At 40.1% G+C, this 19,782-nt stretch overlaps 1 protein-coding gene across 1 annotated transcript in view; it reads left to right on the forward strand.

The window, feature by feature from the left end:
- Positions 1 to 795: 795 nt before the first annotated feature.
- KIAA1210 (KIAA1210 ortholog) overlaps positions 796 to 19,782 on the forward strand; it is a 47,062-nt gene continuing 28,075 nt past the window's right edge. The window contains exons 1-4 of the mRNA XM_070291236.1: positions 796 to 856; positions 7,008 to 7,173; positions 10,091 to 10,217; positions 10,460 to 10,585. Coding sequence (XP_070147337.1) covers positions 796 to 856; positions 7,008 to 7,173; positions 10,091 to 10,217; positions 10,460 to 10,585 — 480 coding nt within the window. The remainder of the gene's footprint in view (positions 857 to 7,007; positions 7,174 to 10,090; positions 10,218 to 10,459; positions 10,586 to 19,782) is intronic.

Consider the following 19,782-nt stretch of genomic DNA (forward strand, 5'->3'; position numbering starts at 1 on the left):
ATCAGGTTTTGTATATTTGTCTTTTATTTTTTGGTAACAGCTTTCTTTATTTATTTATTCTTGGCTGAGCTGCATGGCATGTGGGATCTTAGTTTCCTCACCAGGGATCAAACTTGCACCCCCTGCATTGGAAGCATGGAGTCTTAACCACTGAACTGCCAGGGAAGTCCCAGTAATAGCCTTATTGAGCTATAATTCATATATGATACAATTCACTCTTTTAAAGCATACAGTTCAGTGCTTTTTAGTATATTCAAAGATTTGGAGACTTCCCTGGTGGTTAAGAATCTGCCTTCCAATGCAGGGGATTCGGGTTTGATCCTTGGTTGGGGAACTAAGATTCCACATGCCACAGAGCAACTAACCTGCGAGCCACAACCCTCACACCACAACAAGGATCCTGGGTGCCACAACTAAGACCCTATGGAGCCAAATAAATAAAATTTAGGAAAAAAAAAACCACAAAGATTTGTGTGACTATCACAATTAATTTTAGAATATTGTTATCACCTCAAAAAGAAATTCTGTACTCTGTCACTCAAAAAATACCTCTAGCCCTAAGCAAAACACTTTCTGTGTTTACCTATCTTGTACATTTCATGTAAATGGAATTTTTGTCTTTTTTAGAGGAAGAATAGTTCTCTCTAATGGCAATTCCCTTTATGTATCTTTTCTGGCATAGTTTAAGAATCTAACTGGAGGATAATGAGTCGGGTAAAATCATTGTGTAATATACTGGATATCGAATGATTTTTTTTGGTTTCTTGCTCTATATTTTATTTTAGTGAACCAATTATGTCTGAATCACTAATTGAAGTTTCTGGCAGTGTGGAAATTCTGGAGACCAGTGATGAGGGTAAGTATCCCAATAGAATCTTGATAACTAGAACTAGGCTTGTTTAATGTGTTTAACCCCTAGAAGAAAGAATCAAGTCACAAGAAGACAAGTTCATATCAAATTTCTAATGACAATAGACTCAGTCAATATTTGCTTTTCCATCTTCTAAGCTCTTCTCTTTCATCTTAATCTCTGATAGTCTAAAAAGTTTTGTCTAGACCTTGCAGTCTTCCTTGAAGATGGTTACCAGGTTCTGTTTACTAAGGCAAAAGAAGTATTTCTGCTTAATCAGAAAAAGAAACCAGAACAGGCCATGATCTGAGAGGTTCAATTGAGGTTTTGCCATAGATAGTAATCCAGATTTAACTAACAGATAAATTTGTAATTTTGAGGTGTAAAGGGGGTATAGTAACAAAAGACATCACCATAGGCTTCTATTAAATGGGAACAATTTATAAAAATTTCTTTTGCAAAATCTACTTAGATGTGTATTCATTTAAATTATAATTATAAACTATGAATCCCCTGTGAGTGATGGGAGACCATGAATGGGGTAATAGGCAAAGGTCACTAAACAATGATAAGTTTTACTGACACTGAAAAAAAAATGTGGGGGAAAGGGGAAGAACCCAAAGATATAAGGTGAGACATTGAATTTAAAGACAGAACTGAATTGAACAGTTCACTGGGTTGTTCTTCAATGATTGCTGAGTTTTCTTAGTAGTGTGTGGGGCAGAAGACTTGGTCTGAAAAGACAGAGAGCAGGGAACCTTCTTGTGGCTTCCCAGAGGCCTGACTTCACTAATGAAGTCAGTAGGGGGATGCTGAACATGGTGCACGGATCCCTCAGGGCAGGGCTTGGGTCTTCATCTCTGTGTCACCATTGTTCAGTATTGGGCCTCAGAGAGCGTGATTAGACACTCAAAAGTTTTTAAGAAATGAATGAATAAATAAATGAATGATAGGCCTCCTCACCAAGGCAGCCCCAACAACCAAATGAACTGACCTATCTTTTTGGATACGAGCTAGACAGATGTCTACCAAAAAAGATGGCAATGCAGTGCATCTTGATGAAGAGTGGAGGTAAGGAAATACCCTTTCTCTATTCACAATCCTTTTTAAGAGACCAAACATTTGGGTACATTTGTAGTATGAGTCATTGCCAGACAGAGAATACAGTGACTGTTGGGAAGCTGAAGGGAAGAAAGGCTAATTAGAAGAGTTTTCTTCCCAAGAAGCAGTGCAAGAGAGCAAGGTCACCATTATGTGCCTTGCATTTTGAAAGCTCATTAAGTTCAACCCAGAAGGGCTGCCTGTGTGCATGGTAGATAAGCAAATACACAATCCGAGGCAATAATTTCTTCATTGGAGTTGTGTTTTTTCCTCTGGGGGAAGGTCAGGGGATGGCTTCCATGGGCTGTTTCCTGGCATATGACATACTGCCGGCCCTCAGTGGATGGGGATGTTGAAAGCTACTGCCTGTTTGGGAATATGTAGTCCTTGGACTTGGACAGGGAGGTCAATGGCTTTGTTACAGGAGAAATCCAGACAGCTGTCAGCTCACTGACCATCACTGCTGTGCCTTGTAGGGGAATAAGTTACCCAGTGTATAGGTGACCTACATAAGTGTTGTTTAGTCACTAAGTCATGTCCAGCTCTTTTGGACCCCATGGACTGTAGCACACTACGCTCTTCTGTCTATGGGATTTCCCAGGCAAGAATACTGGAATGGGTTGCCATTTCTTTCTACAGGGGATCTTCCCCACCCAGGGAATTGGGAAAGTTCATAAACCCAAATGAGCTTTTTGGCCAACCAATATTTTACATCCTCATGGGAAAATAAGCTGTAAATGGAATAAACGGAAGATTGGAGGGAAATTGGAATGTGTGCATACTTAATTTTTAACACCTGTTATAGTTCTTACGGAGAAGGCAATGGCACCCCACTCCAGTACTCTTGCCTGGAAACTCCCATGGACGGAGGAGCCTGGTAGGCTACAGTCCATGGGGTCGCTAGGAGTCAGACATGACTGAACGACTTCACTTTCACTTTTCACTTTCATGCATTGGAGAAGGAAATGGCAGCTCACTCCAGTGTTCTTGCCTGGAGAATCCCAGGGATGGGGGAGCCTGGTGGGCTGCTGTCTATGGGGTCACACAGAGTCGGACACGACTGAAGCGACGCAGCAGCAGCAGCAGCAGCAGCAGCAGCATCAGCAGCAGCAGCAGCAGCAGCAGCAGCATAGTTCTTAAGTCATTAGTCGTTTGGTTAATTTAGGAACATAAAAATGTGTTAAAGCATAATTTGGTTTGTACAAATTATGAAGTTTTGTACAATTATGTTTGGTACACTCAGTTTTACAGCCTGAAAAGTTTACTGGAAGTGTTTTTATTCAGTTATTAAGTGTTTATAGATTGTGTCATGGATCTAGCTACCACCTGCTGATTCTCTCCTGTCTCTCTTTGCTGGTATGTAAGAAGCACGTTTGCAACTTGAAATCCTCTAGCTTTACCCACCTCCCTTCCCTTCTGGGATTTCTAAGCAAGAAGGACAATAACCATTATGGTTCCCAACACTGAGCAGAAAGTTGTTCTCATTTCAGAAGGCCAGAAGGAGATCTACCTGTCAAGAATCAATAAATCCCATTCCTTCTGTTTGAAAAATGGCAATGCCTACAAAGGCTCCTTCCTGTTTGTGAGGTGGCACTGCCCAATTCTTTATCACTGGGCAGGAATTATTTAGTGGTCTGTTAGAGCTGGCACATGATGACTTGAGAGGCTGTGCATGTCTCTTCCCAAATGTCATATTACTAGCTTGAAATTGACCACAATGGGAGTATTTTCACCACAGAAGTAGGCAAATACTACAGATAAGAGCACTTACCCTGAGATCTAATTGGTAAATATATCCCAGTAAAAAACTGAGTATAGTCATTAACAGAGTATAGTAATCAGGATTTTACATAAAAATCTCCCTATTTCATGGATTTTTTTTAGTTTTTTATTTTTTAAATTTTAAAATCTTTAATTCTTACATGCGTTCCCAAACATGAACCCCCCTCCCACCTCCCTCCCCATAACATCTCTCTGGGTCATCCCCATGCACCAGCCCCAAGCATGCTGCATCCTGCGTCAGACATAGACTGGCGATTCAATTCTTACATGATAGTATACATGTTAGAATGTCATTCTCCCAAATCATCCCACCCTCTCCCTCTCCCTCTAAGTCCAAACGTCCGTTATACACATCTGTGTCTCTTTCCCTGTCTTGCATACAGGGTCGTCATTGCCATCTTCCTAAATTCCATATATATGTGTTAATATACTGTATTGGTGTTTTTCTTTCTGGCTTACTTCACTCTGTATAATCGGTTCCAGTTTCATCCATCTCATCAGAACTGATTCAAATGAATTCTTTTTAACGGCTGAGTAATACTCCATTGTGTATCCTTGGTGGGGTGGGAACATTAAGAAAGCTGGGGAGCAAAATGCAGATTATTTTAGAGCCAGCCTACTCTGTCCTGTATACTTTTCAGCACTTTCACATTGAATCCTCACAGTAGTTCTATGAGGTCAAACATCATTTTAAATAATTCATTATCCTAGAAATTCATTTAATTTTTTTCCTTAAAAAATTAAAGAAGGGAACTTGGGAAATATATATATTTCCTAATGCATCTTTATGCTTTATTCTGTCTGTCTCAAGGTACACTTGCCAAATTTATCCTAACCATGACCCTATGTAGGTGTGTGTGTGTGTGTGTGTGTGTGAAGTTGCTCAGTCGTGTCTGACTCTTTGGGACCCCATGGACTGTAGCCCACCAGACTCCTCTGTCCATGGGATTCTCCATGCAAGAATACTGGAGTGGGTTGCCATTTCCCTGTGTATATCCTACTAAATGAGAGATTCCTCAGACCTTTCAGAACTGAAGTTACTTAAGCAAGGATTATCAAGCATACATACTACCATCTTCCTTCATTGCCCCAATGGTGCTTCTCTTTATCTATAGATGGTTAGATGGTTAGAATTGATAGATCAGTTTTACAGATAGAATTGAATCTGGTTTTAATAGACAATAATTGATTCCTTAATTCTAGCTCATTTATTAGCATTTACTACATGCCAGATCCTATGCCAAACTCTACTACATTATTTACAATTTATATCAATCCTGATAAGGGCCAGTATTTAAATGATGGATGCTTAAGAATGGCTCTGCACAGTGATCTCAATTTAAGGAAGGGATGTGACAAGCTATGTTGGTTTTCTGCACCCCTCAGTAGATTCAGTTGTCTCTGGAGTGTCACAATGTGTTTGCACTGTGCTAGTTGCTAAAAAGGATGCTAAAGAGGGCCTGCCTACAGCCCTGAGTTGGGGGACAGTTGCTAAAACATAGAACCGTATCTTATTCCTCTCATTGATGCACAAAACATAGTAAGTGCTTGACCTTAATAAATGTTCACTGAATAGTTGAATGAATGAATGAAGGCACAGACTAGAGAACATTCAGATGCAAAATGTGTGGTGCCAACAGTCAACTTTTAAGTGTGCAAAGAGGAACATGAATTGTAGCGATGGTGGAAAATTGGACTTAAGGCAGGCCTTGAGGTTTAGAAACCTTTCCAAAGGTTCTAGACTAGGCAGGCCCAGGAGTAATCAGTACACAGACAGGCCATAGTATTTCAGCACTAGAAGGAGCCCTACTTCAGCATTTGCCTAAGTGTGTTTTGCTAGATGTTCTGCATACATGCACTGGGGAGACAGCATTGTTACCCAGTTTCATGGTACTTCACCATCCACATAGGCATGTTGAAGTTTCAGAAAAGTTTTGTTGGAACACAGACCCCTAAACTGTGTTTAATCAACGTTTTCCAGATTGACTAGACTGCAGACCCCCCTTTTCATGCAACAGACCTATGAGCATCCCTCTGAACACGCTTTGGGAGACATTGATTAGCATGATCCCCTCATTTTCCAGCTGAGCCCCAGAGAGGTTGAGTGACTTGCCTGTGGTTACAGAGCTAATCAATAGCAGAGCCAAACCAAGCTCAGTATTCCAGAGTTTTCTTACTCTCTGGTGGTGTTTTCCATCACACCACTAAGCCTATCTTATAACAGTCTTGTTGGCTTCCAGAGACCAGGCTGTTGGGAATTGGAATGAGACACCTGAGTTGGTAAATTACTGCATGTGAAGCAGTAAAAGCAGGTTCCTTCTCACGTATGAATGCAGCACAAACTCCCCTTCCCTCCCCCTCTTCTGAGCCGGGAGAAAGATGCATGTGCTTATTAGGAAACTCAAGAAAACCCAGAGAGAGCCTGAAGAGCATTGAAAGGTCACATTCCTCACTGCTGCCCTGTTGTTTTTTTTTAATGATAGTAGAACAAACTTTCAATTATCTGCATGTGCAGAGGGCAGCAGCCCTGTAGGTAATCTGAACCAATCAGCAATAATTGAGGAAGAGTGCGCATAATACACCCACACATACATGCACACACACACACACCCTCCCTTGCAAAATTCTTTGGTGACGTTGTCACGCCTTTTGCATAGGGTGCTTCTTTGCCCAGCATCCCTTTCTGCCCAATTCCTGGCCCTCTCCCTTCCTCATAAAGCCCTTCTTAGAAGACATCTTCCATGACCACACCAACCCCCTGCACTCGTTCCTTGGGCCTGCATCCTTGCAGCACACAGGTTGGGCAATACCAGCTCCCACATGGATTTCCAAAGGTCCTGAAATATCTGTCACATGTGGAAGCTTGGCTTCCCAGCTGGATCATGAAGACTCCAGTGATCAGGGTACCAAGTGCTTATGTTGGCTCAAAAGTTGCTGTGTATGAATGAACTTCTTAGGGCCAGGGAAGAGGTGTGTGTTAATAGTTGAAATTGAGAGGCAAGTGAATGCAGGGTGAATTGAGCCTGAATAGAGGCTGCCCAGAGGCCACAGCCTGGGGTCTGATCTTCTGCTTTCACCAGAAACTCAGATACTTTGTTGATGAGTTCCTAAGAAGAGAACAAAGCAGATGAACAATGCCAGGGGCACTGGTGCAAAAGCTAGGACCCACAGGGCCTTTGGGATCCTACTCCTCGTTCCCATCACGAAAGCCATTTCCTCTCCTGTCTTCCCTTTCACCATCACACTCTGCCTCACTTGCATTTACAACTTCCAGGAAAAAAGAAATCCAGATTTAAAGCCTTCAAGAGCTTCTTTGGCAAGAAGAAGAAGAAAGAGCCCAAAGGTGTCCAGGGAGGGAGACGGCTCAAACCAAGCTTGTCCAGCAGCAGTATTGAGATCTCTTTTCTGAAGTCAGTTCAAGGTCAACAAACCATGCCAGGGTAAGCTCAGGAGGGGTGGGGACTGAGGGCAAGGCAAAAGGCTGAGAGCTACATCCAGATCCTCCTTTGACAGCTGAATCATCACTGGCCTTTGGTCCTCAGGGGCTCTTGGTCACCCTGCCTGTGGGAGGTGGGTCTGCAGCCACTGCCAATGCAGCCACATCCCAGGGGGTTTCCCCTGTGCTCATAGATATATGCTTGCTGTCTGGGCTTCATAGCTCATTGGGTTGGATGGGGCATACCAAATGCATATCCCATTCCCCTAAGAGCACTGGGTGAGAGGGTGTGGGTAGATCAGGGCAATCCTGCTGTGTCACAGCTACAAGCACTTGAGATGTGGAGCCTACCACTAGAGAGGAGCTGGTGGCCTCTGTTTCATAAGCGAAGGTTAGTCTCCATCATTTTGGAACCTTGATCTGATTTGCTTGCCCAGCCCTCAGACTCCAGATCTCATAATGTGTGATTAAAATCTTAGATGGTGATGCCATCTAGCTGGGTTGGGACATAAGGATGAAATCACTGTGTTAATTAAAACAACAACAACAACAGGCAAGCAAGGAACTCAAGTCTATTTTTCCCTCTATCCCAAATGACTGGGGGAAATGCTGTAACTGATCATATAAAGTATGGGGAAGACTGTTTCTCAGCCTCCACTGCCATTCCTATTCATATTTTCATCTTTGAAGGCCCAAATTCCACATCTTAGAAATGTGGAAAATCTGGACGCCCAGTACCCCCCAGCTCTTTCTGGATCAATTGAATTGCCCTCTATGGAGTTCCACTTGGGCCTGTTCCCCTGGCCTTAAACCCCAGACTTATCTGAAATCCCAACAGAATTCAAGTGTCCTGCTATCCATTGCCTCAAGGCTTTGCTTGGAGGTAATGAAAGCTAGTAGAGGTGATGGAATTCCAGTTGAGCTATTTCAGATCCTAAAAGATGCTGCTGCGAAAGTGCTGCACTCAGTATGCCAGCAAATTTGGAAAGCTTAGCAGTGGCCACAAGACTGGAAAAGGTCAGTTTTCATTCCAATCCCAAAGAAAGGCAATGCCAAAGAATGTTCAAACTACCACACAAGTGCACTCATCTCATACGCTAGTAAAATAATTCTCAAAATTCTCCAAGCTAGGCTTCAGCAGTATGTGAACTGAGAACTTCCAGATGTTCAAGCTGGATTTAGCAAAGGCAGAGGAATCAGAGATCGAATTGCCAACATACATTGGATCATAGAAAAAGCAAGAGTACCAGGAAAACATCTACTTCTGCTTTATTGGCTACACCAAAGTCTTTGACTGTGTGGATAACAAACTGTGGAAGATTCTTAGAGATGGGAATACCAGATCACCTTACCTGCCTCTTGAGAAATCTGTACGCATGTCAAAAAGCAATAGTTAGAACCAGACATGGAGCAATGGACTGGTTCCAAATTGGGAAAGGAGTATGTCAAGGCTGTATATTGTCACTCTGCTTATTTAACTTATATGCAGAGTCAGTTCAGTTCATTTCAGTTACTCAGTCGTGTCCGACTCTTTGTGACCCCATGAACTGCAGCACGCCAGGCCTCCCTGTCCATCACCAACTCCCGGAGTTTACTCAAACTCATGTCCATTGAGTCGGTGATGCCATCCAACCATCTCATCCTCTGTTGTCCCCTTCTCCTCCCGCCTTCAACATTTCCCAGCATCAGGGTCTTTTCAAAAGAGCCGATTCATTGGAAAAGACCCTGATGCTGGGAAAGATCGAGGGCAGGAGAAGGGGAAGACAGAGGATGAGATGTTTGGGTGATATTACAGACTCAATGGACTTGAATTTGAGCAAGCTCCAGGAGTTGGTGATGGACAAGGAAGCCTGGAATGCTGCAATCCATGGGGTTGCAAAGAGTAGGACACAACTCAGCGACTGAACTGAACCGAACTAATAAGACAGCTAGCAAATGTGTTACACTGCCTACTAACAGCACAGAGGTCTTATTAAAATGGACCTTAATGAGTGCATTGAATGTGAGGAATTTCAGATAGCTTTACTAGGGAGGGAGATGGTTTTGCACCAAGGGGCTTGCTTCATATCTCACAAACCATACATTACAGACCATTGCCTTATAGGTCTCAGTCAGTTCAGTCACTCAGTCATATAGGTATAAGGAAGACTAAGATTAGCTCTACTAAAATCCAGAGGGTGGGGTGGAAGAGGGAAGATCTTTTATAACTTTCACCTTAATAATAGCAAGACTCAGAGTCTTCCTTCCCCTTCCACAGTGTTGTCACTGCTGAACTGTATACTTTCAGTGGTGAATTATTTGGTATGTAAGCTATATCTCAGTAAAGCTATTATATTAAAAAAATGTGTGGATCATTTGAAAACATTAAAATTATGCAGAAGTATGTAGAGTATAAAATGAAAGTACTCCTGCTGTTCCTAGTGCCATTCCTCAGAGGGAAACACCGCTAACAATTTGGTGGATATCCTTCCAGACTTTTCTCTATGATCACAAACTATGTATGTATGTAATATATGTGTGCTCAGTCACTTCATTCATGTCTGACTCTTTGTGACCCCATGGACTGTAGCCTGCCAGGGTCCTCTGTACATAGGATTCTCCAGACAAGAATACTGGAGTGGGTTGCCATGCCCTCCTTCAGGGGATCTTGCCAACCCAAGGATCGAACCAGAGTCTCTTATGTCTCCTGAACTGGCAGGCAAGCTCTTTACCACTAGCACCACCTGGGAAGCCCATGTCATATATGTATATGTATTAAATGGGACCATACTATTCTTTATTTTTTTCACTCAATATCTCATGGAAGACTGTGTGTGTCAGCACATATGCTTCTGAGGTGTCTGTGGTAGGCCATAGTATAGACACACATGTATCTTTGGTTCCCTTGGCTGCTTTCATAAGACTTTTTCCTTCCTGGCCAGGGCCAAGAGCAGAATCGAGATCAGAGCCCTGTCTCATGACAGTATCTTTGTGTTGGAGCCTGACCCTGAAATATCAGAAAGGAAGCTATACCCCTCTCCAGAGATCCCAAGAGGCAGACCTTTGCAGGTAATGGTGAACTCGAGCATCAGCGCATACTTGGACTACTCCTGATTCCACCCCCACTGTTGTAAACACTGAATAAGAGAATATCTAAGTATATGATGTGCTTCCCTAGTGCCTGACACACAGTATTGGCCAGGATCACCATATTCACTTCTCTTTATGCACCCCAAAAATGCTCTGAGTATTATAATGGTGACATTAATGTGCAGGCATTCCAACCCCCATGTTTTTTCTTTCTTCCACAGAGATCTCATGTTTCTACTACTCTGCCTAGAGCTGGGACTGGTAGCATGCATGAAGCTATGTTTGGAACTGTGCCAAGAGGTGCAGCCAGAAGTGAATTCCATGTTGCAGGCTGCAAGACCACCGAGGTAATAAAGTAGAATTGTTCGAAGTCAAACAGGCAGACCTATGCTTGAATCTCTGCTCTACTATTTATTGGCCTTGTGACTTTGGGCTGATTACTTAATCTCTCTGAGCCTTCCTTTCTTCATCTATAATGGGTATAATATAAATATCTAGTTCAAGGGGTTGTCTGTGAGGATTGAATAAAGACTCAGAGAGAGTAAAGAAATTGTTCCAGCTGACCATATAGTTAGAGGTAGCCCTGGAACTCTGACTCAGATGTGTCAACCTCCAACCTATAGTCTTTCCATTAGCCCAGTCTCTAAGGTGTTGAAATTATCTGGCCCTGCCTCAACAGGAAGGAGGGCACATCTTTAGTCTCCATTGTGTGAGGAAACCTCACAAATAGCTGAGGAAAGAAGAGAAGGGAAAGGTAAGGGAGAAAGGGAAAGATATATCCATCTGAATGCAGAGTTCCAGAGAATAGCAAGGAGAGATAAAAGAGCCTTCCTTGTGATCAGTGCAAAGAAATAGAGGAAAACAACAGAATGGGAAAGACTAGAGATCTCTTCAAGAAAATTAGAGATACCAAGGGAACATTTCATGCAAAGATGGGCACAATAAAGGACAGAAATGGTATGGACCTAACAGAAGCAGAAGATATTAAGAAGAGGTGGCAAGAATACACAGAACTTTACAAACAAGGGCTTAGGTAACCACGATGGTAACCACATTGACGTTACCATCTATCGCCTAAAGATAGATAGATATCCTGGAGTGTGAACTCAAGTGGGCCTTAGGAAGCATTACTGTGAACAAAGCTAGTGGAGGTGACAGAATTCCAATTGAGCTATTTCAGATCCTAAAAGATGATGCTGTGAAAGTGTTGCACTCATTATGCCAGCAAATTTGGAAAACTCAGCAGTGGCCATAGGACTGGAAAATATCAGTTTTCATTCCAATCCCAAAGAAGGGCAATGCCAAAGAAGGTTCAAACTACCACACAATTGTACTCATTTCACATGCTAGCAAGGCCATGCTCAAAATCCTTCAAGCTAGGCTTCAACAGCCTGGAATTTCACACTATGTACTCTGCATATAAGTTAAATAAGCAGAGTGACAATATGCAGCCTTGACGTATTGTTCCCAATTTGGAACCAGCCTGTTGTTCCATGTCCAGTTGTACCTGTTGCTTCTTGACCTTCATACAGGTTTCTCAGGAGACAGGTAAAGTGGTCTGGTATTTCCATTTCTTTAAGGATTTTCCACAGTTTGTTGTGATCCACACAGTCAAAGGCTTTTGAGTATTCAGTGAAGCAGAAGTAGATGTCTTTCTGGATGTCTCTTGCTTTTTTCTATGATCCAATGGATGTTGGCAGTTTGATCTCTGGTTCCTCTGTCTTTGCTAAATCCAGCTTGAACATCTGGAAGTTCTCAGTTCACATACTGCTGAGGGAAAAAATGGAAACAGTGACAGTCTTTGTTTCCTTGGGCTCCAAAATCACTGTGGACAGTAACTACAGCCATGAAATTAAAAGACACTTGCTCCTTGGAAGGAAAGCTATGACAGACCTAGACAGCATATTAAAAAGCAGAGACATCACTTTGCCGACAAAAGTCTGTCTAGTCAAAGCTATGGTTTTTCCAGTAGTCATGTATGGATTGTGAAAGTTGGACCATAAAGAAGGCTGAGAGCTGAAGAATTGATACTTTTGAACTGTCATGCTAGAGAAGACTCTTGAAGTCTCTTGGACTGCAAGGAGATCAAACCAGTGAATCCTAAAGGAAATCAACCCTGAATATTCGTTGGAAGGACTGATGCTGAAGCTGAAGCTCCAATACTTTGGCTACCTGATGTGAAGCGCCAACTCATTGGAAAAGATCCTGATGCTGGTAAAGATTGAGGGCAGGAGGAGAAGAGGGCGACAGAGAATGAGATGGTTGGATGGCATCATGGACTCAATAGACATGAGTTTGAGCAAACTCCAGGTGATAGTGAAGGACAGGGAAGGTTGGTGTGCTGCATTCCATGAGGTTGCAAAGAGTCAGACACAACTTAGTGAGTGAACAACAAAAGCCAAGTAAAGCCTTCCATAAAAGTTAACTGCCATTACTACAATGATTATTATTACAATTGTGCTTTGGGATTTTTAATCCCCAAGGTCTGTTCTTAAGAGCCCCCAGTGGGGCGTAGTAGTCATAAGAGGGCACCTTAGAGGTTGGCCAGGAGTACTCCACAGGCAGAAACTCAATGTGGCTCCTTTTCTCTGGCTTTGAGAGTTTGACATCCATCTGTCCTGAGCAGGAGCAGAGCCTATGACAGAATCCAGCATGTCAGCTTCATGTCAACAAGGATTTTGTTTTGTTTATTGCTATAGACCCAGTGCCTAGAATGGGTGTGGCACATTGTACATGCTTAGCCAGTATTTGTTAAAGATAAAATCAGGGATTCTGATACACATCAAGAGGATCATGGCAGGGGCCAGTGCCCCAAATTCAAGTATATAACATGAACTACTAACTGGAATCAACTAAATCAATCTGCTGCAGCTCAAGGTAAAACCAAATGAACAACTTTTATCCCCTTCAGAAAACTAGTCATCCAGTTCTAACCAGGAATAGTTGTGTAGATTTTCTAAAATTGCCAGAAAATCAGTCTCAACAGGCTTAAGATAAGCAACCAACACAGTCAAGATTCCATCCAGATAATTCCTGGACAGAGAGAATGATAGAAATAAAGATTGTAGCCTGGATGCCAAGCCCAGAACATAACCCAAAGACTCACCTCCCCAAGATCTGGACTTCCAAAGATAAGACCAAAATCAAAACAAAGATCGGACTCAAATAAGATTTCTAGTTGGCATCAGTAAGAGATAACACCAGGATTCTGGTTTTGAGCAAGGAAGCAATTTGAAGTTTCTGTCTTTGGGATTGGCAAAAGTGTGCAGCAACCCAGAGTGTGAACCCAGGCTATTTATTAGTCTTTGGTTTGTGTAGGTACAAGAAGTGAAGACAAGGGAGTAGGAGATTCTTTCCTTGGCTCATTTTTCTTTTTTTTCCCCACTTTGGGTTCTTAACCCTTCAACCTTTGAGCGACAGGTAATTTGGGGGAAGACACACAAGGTTTTAACTTTTTCTTTCTATACTCTTCCTTGACAGATCCCACTAGTGCATACATGCCAACCCAGCATCAGCTCACATCTCATTCTATCTGACTCCATCTCTAAGGATCTTGAAGAAATGTCTGTTGATTATGAGTTACCTAAGAAGAGTTCATCATACAACATCTTGACAAGCAAGGAGGTGAGTGTTGGTTCCAGCCAAAGTTGCAGGTTAGGGGCGGAGGGTGCATAAGTCAGAGGCATAATTTCTTCTTACCTTTCTTTTTTCCTGCTGTAGCTCAATACTAAGGGGATGTTTGAGGAAGGAGCTGCCATTTTTGGCTTTTGATTTGCCTGTTGTTTTACATTTTCTGTCCAATTCTAAAAACCAAATAATCAGCACTGTAATTTGTAAGATATGGGAGACAGTATTTCTGGAAAAAAAAAAGTTTGCGGATGTTTTCAGTTCTTTCATGAAGCAAACTAATAGAGATTTTTATGGAAGTAAAGCTTCTACAATTTCAAATGTCAAAAATACCAAAGCTTAGGGCATATAGTATGGTTTGACAAACACATATCCATATGAAAAATCATTTGACATGAGAGGGCATGTATGTGTATTTCATGCATCTAGCTTTGGCCAGCCAACAATACCCATCAACAATTGGAAAATAAGTAGACTGTCCTCATTAACACTTCCATTCACAAACTATTGTGTGGTTAATTGGATTGGCTTTTTCCACATCAATCATGATGATCATATTATTTTTTCCTTCATTCTTTTAATATGGTATATTACATTTAATTTTCACATATTATATAGTGATTTTCATATGTTAAACCTCCTAATTCTGGGGTAAATCCCAGTTGCTCATCATGTATAATTGCCCTTAAAATGCTATTGGATTTGGTTTGCTAGTATTTTGCATGTGTATTCATGAGGGATTTAGGTTATAGCATTCATTTCTTGTGATGCCTTTATCTGGCTTTGGAGTCATGCTAATGCTTGCCTCGTAGAATCAGAAAGTGTTCCCTCTTATATGTGTTTTGAAATATTTGTGAAGGATTGGTATTATTATTTAAAGGTTTGGTAGAATTCACCAGTGAAGCCATCTGGTCCTGCTTTTTTCATTGTTTTGAGGTTTTGATTACTGATTCAATCTGTTGCTATAGGTGTATTCAGGTTTTCCATTTCTTTTTTATTCAATTTTAGTAATTTGGATGTGTCTGGGAATTTGTCCATTTCATTTAGGCTATCTATACAAGTATTCATAGTACTGTTTTATAATCCTTTTTATTTCTGTAAGGTTGGTAGTAATTGTTCCCTTTCAATTCTGATTTTAATAATTTGTGTCTTATTTTTTCCTAATCAATCTAGCTAAACATTTGTCCATTTTGTTTTACTTTTCAAAGGATCGACTTTTGGTTTCATTGATTTTTCATATTGTTTTTCTATTCCCTATTTCATTATCTCTGCTTTAATCTCTATTATTTCCTTCCTCTTGCTAGCTTTGGGTTTAGTTTCATCTTTCTGGGTTCCTTAAGGTGGAACATTAGGGTAGTGATTTGAGAGCTTCTCTTTTTAACAAGCATATACAGCTATGCATTTCTAAAGACTGCTTTTGCTGTACCACATAAGTTTATGTTGTGTTTTAGTATTAATTCATGTCAAAGTATTTTCTAACTTTCTTTTTGATTTCTTCTTTGACCCATTCATTGCTTAAGGGTATGTTGTTTAATTTCCACCTATTTGTGAATTTTCCAGTCTTCCTTTTGTTATTGATTGTGTAGTTTTGTTCAGTTGTGATCAGAGAAGATACTTTGCGTGGTTTCAATCTTTTAAAATTTATTAAGACTTATTTTGTAGCCTAGCATATGGTTTATACAGGAGAATGCTCCATGTGCATTTCAGAAGAATACATATTATGCTCTTGTTGAGTGGAATATTATACATACATATATATATATATATGTTAGGTTTGTATTATTGTTTCAAGTTCTCTATTTCCTTATTGATCTTCTGTCTAGCTGTTTATTCATTAGTGAAAGTGGGATACTGACATCTCTATTATTGTATAACTGTCCGTTTCCTTCTTCAATTCTGTCAATTTTTGCTTCATGTATTCAGGAGTGGGTCTGTTGTTTTGTTTATGACTGTTCTATCTTCCTGATGGATTGACCCGTTTGTCAATGTATAATGTCCATCTTTGTCTCCTATAACAATTTTGACTTGAAATCTGTTTTGTTTGATTTTAGTATAGCCACCCCAGCTCTCTTTTTGTTATCATTTTCTTGGAATCCCTTTAATCATCCTTTCACTTTCAACTTGTTTGTTTTTGGATCTAAAGTGAGTTTCTTGTAGACAGCATACAAATAGATCATGTTTTTAAAATTCATCTTGCTAATTTCTGCCTTTTGATTGGAGAGTTTAATTAATTTGCATTCATAGTGATTACTAATAATGAAGGACTTCTGCTGTTTAGCTCTTTTTTGTACCTCGGTTCTTCCATTACTATCTTATTTTGGATTTTTAAAAAAATGTATTTATTTTAATTGGAGACTAATTACTTTACAATATTGTAGTGGTTTTTGCCATACATTGATGTGAATCAGCCATGAGTTTACATGTGTTCCCCATCCTGAACCCCCTTCCCACCTCCCTCCCCATCCCATCCCTCTGGGTCATCCCAGTGCACCAGCCCTTAGAACCCTCTCTCATGCATCAAACATGGACTGGCGATCTGTTTCACATATGATAATATACATGTTTAAATGCTATTCTCTCAGATCATCCCACCCTCGCCTTCTCCCACAGAGTCCAAAAGACTGTTTTATACATCTGTGTCTCTTTTGCTGTCTTGCATATAAGGTTATCATTACCATCTTTCTAAACTCCATATACGACTGAAGCGACTTAGCAGCAGCAGCAGCATACTGTATTGGTGTTTTTCTTTCTGGCTTACTTTACTCTGTATAATAAGCTCCAGTTTCATCCACCTCATTAGAACTGATTCAAATGTATTCTTTTTAATGGCCGAGTAATATTCCATTGTGTATATGTACCACAGCTTTCTTATGATTTGCCAGCTGATGGACATCTAGGTTACTTCCATGTCCTGGCTATTATAAACAGTGCTGCAATGAACATTGGGGTACACGTTTCTCTTTCAATTCTGGTTTCCTCGGTGTGTAGCCCAGCAGTGGGATTGCTGGGTCGTATGGCAGTTCTATTTCCAGTTTTTTAAGGAATCTCCACACTGTTCTCCATAGTGGCTGTACCAGCTTGCATTCCCACCAACAGTATAAGAGGGTTCCCTTTTCTCCACACCCTCTCCAGCATTTATTGCTTGTAGATTTTTGGATAGCAGCCATTCTGTCCGGTGTGAGATGGTACCTCACTGTGGTTTTGATTTGCATTTTTCTGATAATGAGTGATGTTGAGCATCTTTTCATGTGTTTATTAGCCATCTGTATGTCTTCTTTGGGGAAATGTCTGTTTAGTTCTTTGGCCCATTTTTTTATTGGGTCGTTTATTTTTCTGAAATTAAGCTACAGGAATGGCTTGTGTATTTTTGAGATTAATGATTTGTCCATTGCTTCATTTGCTATTATTTTCTCCCATTCTGAAGACTGTCTTTTCACCTTGTTTATAGTTTCCTTTGTTGTGCAGAGCTTTTAATTTTAATTAGGTCCCATTTGTTTATTTTTGCTTTTATTTCCAATATTCTGGGAGGTGGGTCATAGAGGATCCTGCTTTGATTTATGTCAGAGAGTGTTTTGCCTATGTTCTCCTCTAGGAGTTTTATAGTTTCTGGTCTTACATTTAGATCTTTAATCCATTTTGAGTTTATTTTTGTGTATGGCATTAGAAAGTGTTCTAGTTTCATTCTTTTACAAGTGGTTGACCAGTTTCCCCAGCACCACTTGTTAAAGAGATTGTCTATTCTCCATTGTATATTCTTGCCTCCTTTGTCAAAGAAAAGGTGTCCATAGGTGCGTGGATTTATTTCTGGGCTTTCTGTTTTGTTCCATTGATCTGTATTTCTGTCTTTGTGCCAGTACCATACTGTCTTGATGACTGTGGCTTTGTAGTATAGCCTGAAGTCAGGCAGGTTGATTCCTCCAGTTCCATTCTTCTTTCTCAAGATTGCTTTGGCTATTCGAGGTTTTTTGTATTTCCATACAAATTGTGAAATTATTTGTTCTAGTTCTGTGAAAAATACCGTTGGTAGCTTGATAGGGACTGCATCGAATCTATATATTGCTTTGGGTAGTATACTCATTTTCACTATATTGATTTTCTGATCCATGAACATGGTATATTTCTCCATCTTTTAGTGTCCTCTTTGATTTCTTTCATCAGTGTTTTATGGTTTTCTATATATAGGTCTTTTGTTTCTTTAGGTAGATATATTCCTAAGTATTTTATTCTTTTCGTTGCAATGGTGAATGGAATTGTTTCCTTAATTTCTCTTTCTGTTTTCTCATTACTAGTGTATAGGAATGCAAGGGATTTCTGTGTGTTGATTTTACATCCTGCAACTTTACTATATTCATTGATTAGCTCTAGTAATTTTCTGGTGGAGTCTTTAGGATTTTCTATGTAGAGGATCATGTCATCTGCAAACAGTAAATGTTTTACTTCTTCTCTTCCAATTTGGATTCCTTTTCTTTCTTTTTCTGCTCTGATTGCTGTGGCCAAAAATTCCAATACTATGTTGAATAGTAGTGGTGAAAGTGGGCACCCTTGTCTTGTTCCTGACTTTAGGGGAAATGCTTTCAAGTTTTCACCATTGAGGATAATGTTTGCTATGGGTTTGTCATATATAGCTTTTATTATGTTGAGGTATGTTCCTTCTATTCCTGCTTTCTGGAGGGTTTTTTATCATAAGTGGGTGTTGAATTTTGTCAAAGGCTTTCTCTGCATCTATTGAGATAATCATATGGTTTTTATCTTTCAATTTGTTAATATGATGTATTATATTGATTTATGGATATTAAAGAATCCTTACATCCCTGGGATATAAAGACCACTTGGACATGATGTATAATCTTTTTAATGTGTTGTTGGATTCTGTTTACTAGAATTTTGTTAAGGATTTTTGCATCTATGTTCATCAGTGATATTGGCCTGTAGTTTCTTTTTTTTGTGGCATCTTTGTCTGGTTTTGGTATTAGGGTGATGGTGGCCTCAGAATGAGTTTGGAAGGTTACCTTCCTCTGCAAATTTTTGGAAGAGTTTGAGTAAGACAGGTGTTAGCTCTTCTCTAAATTTTTGGTAGAATTCAGCTGTGAAGCCATCTAGTCCTGGGCTTTTGTTTGCTGGAAGATTTCTGATTACAGTTTTGATTTCTGTGTTTGTGATGAGTCTGTTAAGATTTTCTATTTCTTCCTGGTTCAGTTTTGGAAAGTTATACTTTTCTAAGAATTTGTCCATTTCTTCCAAGTTGTCCATTTTATTGGCATATAGTTGCTGATAGTAGTCTCATGATCCTTTGTATTTCTGTGTTGCCTGTTGTGATTTCTCCATTTTCATTTCTAATTTTGTTGATTTGCTTCTTCTCCCTTTGTTTCTTGATGAGTCTGACTAGTGGTTTGTCAATTTTATTTATCTTCTCAAAGAACCAGCTTTTAGCTTTGTTGATTTTTGCTATGGTCTTTCGTTTCTTTTGCATTTATTTCTGCCTTAATTTTTAAGATTTCTTTCCTTCTACTAACCCTGGGGTGGGTTCTTCATTTCTTCCTTTTCTAGTTGCTTTAGATGAAGAGTTAGGTTATTTATTTGGCTTTTTCTTGTTTCTTGAGGTAAGCCTGTATTGCTATGAACCTTCCCCTTTGCACTGCTTTTACAGTGTCTCATAGGTTTTGGGTTGTTGAGTTTTCATTTTCATTCATTTCTATACATATTTTGATTTTTTAAAATTTCTTCTCTGATTTTTTGGTTATTCAGAAGCATGTTATTCAGCCTGCATATGTTGGAATTTTTAATAGGTTTTTTTCCTGTGATTGACATCTAATCTTACTGCATTGTGGTCAGAAAAGATGCTTGGAATGATTTCAGTTTTTTTGAATTTACCAAGCCTAGATTTATGGCCCAGGATGTGATCTATCCTGGAGAAGGT

The sequence above is a fragment of the Ovis canadensis genome, chromosome X (genome assembly GCF_042477335.2).
Source record: "Ovis canadensis isolate MfBH-ARS-UI-01 breed Bighorn chromosome X, ARS-UI_OviCan_v2, whole genome shotgun sequence".
In the NCBI taxonomy this organism is placed as follows: domain Eukaryota; kingdom Metazoa; phylum Chordata; class Mammalia; order Artiodactyla; family Bovidae; genus Ovis; species Ovis canadensis.